The sequence below is a fragment of the Saprolegnia parasitica genome (genome assembly GCF_000151545.1).
Source record: "Saprolegnia parasitica CBS 223.65 unplaced genomic scaffold supercont2.27, whole genome shotgun sequence".
In the NCBI taxonomy this organism is placed as follows: Eukaryota; Oomycota; class Saprolegniomycetes; order Saprolegniales; family Saprolegniaceae; genus Saprolegnia; species Saprolegnia parasitica.
Window position 1 is genome coordinate 229,307 of NW_012156421.1, and position 4,198 is coordinate 233,504.

The window sequence follows — 4,198 nt, forward strand, 5'->3', positions numbered from 1 at the left end:
GAGCACGTTCGGGCTCGCACTGTACGCGAGATGCTGCTTGAGGACAGTGTCGACCGCGGCCACGTTGGCGGCCGAGTAGGCGGCGACCGCGTCACCGACGCACTTGCCGCTTTCGCACAACGGCGCGGGGCACCGCGCCGTGCTCACGGGCCGGAACCGGTCGACGACCGCGAGGCACACTTGGCAGTCGGCGTCGCTGCGGTAGCCTTTCGCGGTCATCGTGATGCTGTAGACACCCGGTGTGTCGAGGACGATGCTGTTGGTGATCGCATCCCGGTGCTGCTCAAAGTACGCCCATGCATACGGCGCCGTAAACAGTGTCAGTGGGGTCGGCGCGGCCGCCGTTCGTTTGGCGACCGTCACCTGAATCGAGGGCGCGCCGACCTCGACCGACTTGCCGTCGTCCTTGTCGCCAGCGTTGCGGCGCGTCTCGGCCACGTAGTTGCTCCGCGGGTACGGAATGCGAGGGATCGTGCCAGGATACAGCGACGAGATCGCACAGGACGACGCCGAAGTACCGGTCGCCGTCGTAATGTCATAGTTGTAGCGCCGGTTGCTCCAGTAGCACGCGCAGACCTCCTTGGGCTTGGGCGCACAGCTGCGCTGCCCGTTGCGCGTCACGTCTTCGTAGCCGGTGGGGCACTTGCAATGGCAGCGACGGACATTGTCCTTCCCGAGCGAGATGACCGGGAGCCCGTTCGGGAGCGCGCTCGCGCAGTGGAAGCTCTGGACGGCCTTGAACGGGTTGTGCGAGAAGAGGTCGGCGGCGCCGAGAAGCAGCACCGAGTCGTCGGCGAAGGCCGCATGGCACGCGCTGCACGCCGACGCGGCCTTGCCGTTGCACACGTGGTAGTTGAACACCGTTTGAATACGGCGATCTTGCTCGTACGCCGTAATGACCTTGTGGGTTCTCGCGTCGCCAAAGAGACTCACGACCGCGCTCGGCGACAAGTGCGACGTGGCGTTGAGGCTGCAGTAGACGTCGCCAAACGGCGTGAACAAGTCGATGAGCTCTTTGGTCGCGAGCACGTTTTGCAGGGCGGCGTCGGTGGCGAGGAAGGTCGACGCACCGTCGCGCGGGAGGTAGACCTTGGCGTCGCTCCCAGGCACCGCCGGCGGCGCACACTCGGAGAGGACGACCGTCGAGAAGGTGATGTCGCACGGCTTGCCGCCGGTGAGGAACTTGTCTTCGCTGGCCACGAGCTTGTCCATCCACTGCTTGAAGACGAGCGCTGTGGACTTGTCGAGGCACTGCGAGATCGCGAAAAGCACGTTGATGCTGCACGGGGCCGTCGAGGCCACGGGAGATTGGTTGCACGACGGCCACGACGGGCTCACGTCTGCATTGGCGTCGAGGAGCGAGAGACCGCCGACGCCGTCAACGTCCATCGTCACGAGGTCGGGACGCTGCGAGGTACGCGGCACTCCACGGCGAGTCGGTCGCCGACCTCGATTCGAGATGCAGTGCAAACTGGTTGTCGAACTGCACGTAGGCGGACGCAGCAGTCGCAAAGGCGATGAGCGCCGATGGTGCGATCATGGTCCAAATTGCCGAATGAGATGGAGCGGAGGCGGCGGCAGCGAGCCCATTCGAATCGAAGTCGAACAGTAGAAAGAGCGTGGCGGGAAATTTAGGTTGCCGCGTCGAACAAATGTCGTCTTCGTCGACAACGAGAAGATTACCAGCCGCGCCGATACAATGGTAATCTTCGATGGACTTGGTACCAAACTTTCACGGCGTCCACCGTCAATAGCTCGTCCAGCGCCGAAGTACGAAGACTACCACCACGTGGCATCCCCGTGTGGCGATACTTGTCGGCTATGAAATACGTAAAACGGCAAATGGTTGAAGTTTAGAAACGACAAGGCCCATATCAGGATTAACCATGCGTCGGTGGCAGGCGCATGTGCGTCCAATGTTGGATCCACTGTAAAAGGATGCAGCAGAGCTCCAGGTCGAGTTCACTGCTACGCAGGTGGCTCGTGCGCTAGTACTGTGGCGTATCGGGTGGTCGAAACATGTCGGGTATAAAAAACAGCTCTATCCGGCATCCGGATACGCGTCATCCGAAGATCGACGTACGCAAGAAAGACCATGGCCTCCTCGCCCGACGTCCTCCATCTCATCTTCGAGTACCTCGACGACCACCGCGACTGGGTCCGCGCCGGCTGCGTCTGCCAGCGCTGGCGCCAGGTCGCTACCAGCAACCGCCTCTGGCTGCCACTGCTGCACCGGTACTGCATATCGCCGAGCGCTAGCGACGTCGCCGGTGCCAACCAACGGGCGTTCGCCGTGGTCGCCGCCCAGTACCCTGGGCACCTCGACATCTACGCAGCGATTGCGCCGGCTGTGAGCGTGCTTCGCACCATCAACCCGTCGGTGGCAGCCGATACGGCGCACAATGCGCCGTTTGCCCAGCTCCTCGCGCCGTCGGGCGGCCGGCGCGACCTCTGGCGGCCAGAAGCGACCTCGTGCACACGTGCCGAGAAGCTTCTCTTGATGCTCTACCACTTGTTCACAAACACGTCGTTCATGGACATGCAGCTGTGCTGCGCCGCGCTCTTTGGCTTTTTCGTCTGCTACAACGACGTGTACGCGCTGCATCTCAAGCGTCGATGGACCGTCGACGTGCTCTCGCTGTCGACGCAGCCATTCGAGACGATCCTTGGCTTTGCTTGGGCGCCCGGCATTGAAGAAGGGCTGGGCTTGGTGCTCGATGGGACCCTCGCTGGCCATGTGATCCGCTACGGCAAGGCGCTCGGGCAGGCCCACCGCATGGGTCCGATTCCGATGGGTGCGGTCCCGTACGAGGACCTCGGTCCATTCGAGACGTGGCTCGGCACGTTTGTGTCCGAGGTCCAGAGTGGCGTGCGCGCCATTGTGCGCGCGAACGAGACGATCTCGGCGCCGTCCGGCTTTCGCGAGGCAGGTCCTGGCGTCGGCGACGTCACCACCCACGGCATCAACGTGCACGTCTCGACGCTATTCCTCCTCAACATGGCGCGGGTGACCTACCGCGTCACGTTTACGTTCCGCGATTGCAAGTACACGTCAATGCAGCTCACGCGGCGCCATTGGACCTTTCGCTACACGGACGGTCAAGCGAGTGAGGTCGACGGCGACGGTGTCGTTGGCTACTACCCACTCCTGAGCGCAGCGACGCCCGAGTTTTCGATGGCTCGTACTCGGACGGTGGCATTGTTGCTGCCGTCGTCGACGGACCTGGCGCCAGCCTCGCGAGTGCGGTTGCGTCGCTCGAAGGCTACTTTGAGTTTGTACCGGGGTCCATCGCCGCGCCCCTCGGCCCGGCACTGCGCATCGCGATCCCGTTCGTTGCGTTTCAGCTGCCGCAAACGGCCCTCCGCAATTTCAACGACGCCGCCGACGACGACGACGACGACGAGGACAATGAGAGTAGCGGCAACGAGACGCCGTAGGAGATCGCCGTACTACAGTGCCGTGGGTAGGGTACCTATCTTTTGAGAAAAAAGACATCAATTTTGTCGTTTTCACTAGAACCGAATCTACTATGGTATGGCGTGCCTCCACGTCAACTCTCGCCGTGTTGATCTATCGCGACCAGTAACCAGCACGTGTCCTCTCGTACCTCGGACGGAGCAACGTAGAAAGGGAATATACCCTTGAGCGTAGGCACCTACCTAATGTCACGACACGTTGCTTTACTAAACTCTTAGTTGCTTCACGCGGACGAGTCGGAACGGGACGTCCTCGGGGTGGCCTACACACAAGGTTGGTGGTCACCGCCCCGTCCCTGGCTTGAGTAGAGGTGGCTTTAGCAGCTAGGGTTTGCCCTGCTAACCGGTTTTGAGAGTCGAACTACCCTAGCACTTCCGTTAGGGTCGATTCAGAGTAACTCTTGCCAGCGGCTTTTTGAAAAAAATGAAAATCTCGGCCAATCAGAAGCCGTTCCAGCGCATCTGAATTTTTCGTTTTGAAAACACCTCGTCGAGGTGTTTTGGGGCGTTTTGGCGCATTTCAGCGCGTTTTGGGGTCCTCGGAGTCGCTGCAGCACAAATGTTGCAAGTCAGAGTAAAATTAATGCATGGATTTGATTGGCTAGCTTTTCGACGAGCATTCATTGGTGAGCATCACTTGCTCCACGACGCCTCCTCATGCCGCGGTCAGGCTGAGCCGCCGTCGTGCTCGCTGTCGCTGCCGTCATACCAGATACAGTAG

General features: G+C 61.1%; 2 protein-coding genes across 2 annotated transcripts in view; one reads left to right on the forward strand and one right to left on the reverse strand.

Annotated features, from left to right (window-relative positions):
• SPRG_20391 (hypothetical protein) overlaps nucleotides 1-1,389 on the reverse strand; it is a gene marked incomplete at both ends in the record, with an annotated part of 2,936 nt that extends 1,547 nt beyond the window's left edge. The window contains one exon of the mRNA XM_012346231.1: nucleotides 7-1,389. Coding sequence (XP_012201621.1) covers nucleotides 7-1,389 — 1,383 coding nt within the window. The remainder of the gene's footprint in view (nucleotides 1-6) is intronic.
• Nucleotides 1,390-2,095: 706 nt separating this feature from the next.
• On the forward strand, nucleotides 2,096-3,438 carry SPRG_20392 (hypothetical protein; the record flags this gene model as incomplete). Its single annotated transcript, XM_012346232.1, has 2 exons — nucleotides 2,096-3,168; nucleotides 3,234-3,438. The coding sequence occupies 2 exons, from the start codon at nucleotides 2,096-2,098 to the stop codon at nucleotides 3,436-3,438; spliced, it is 1,278 nt and encodes a 425-aa protein (XP_012201622.1).
• Nucleotides 3,439-4,198: the final 760 nt, after the last annotated feature.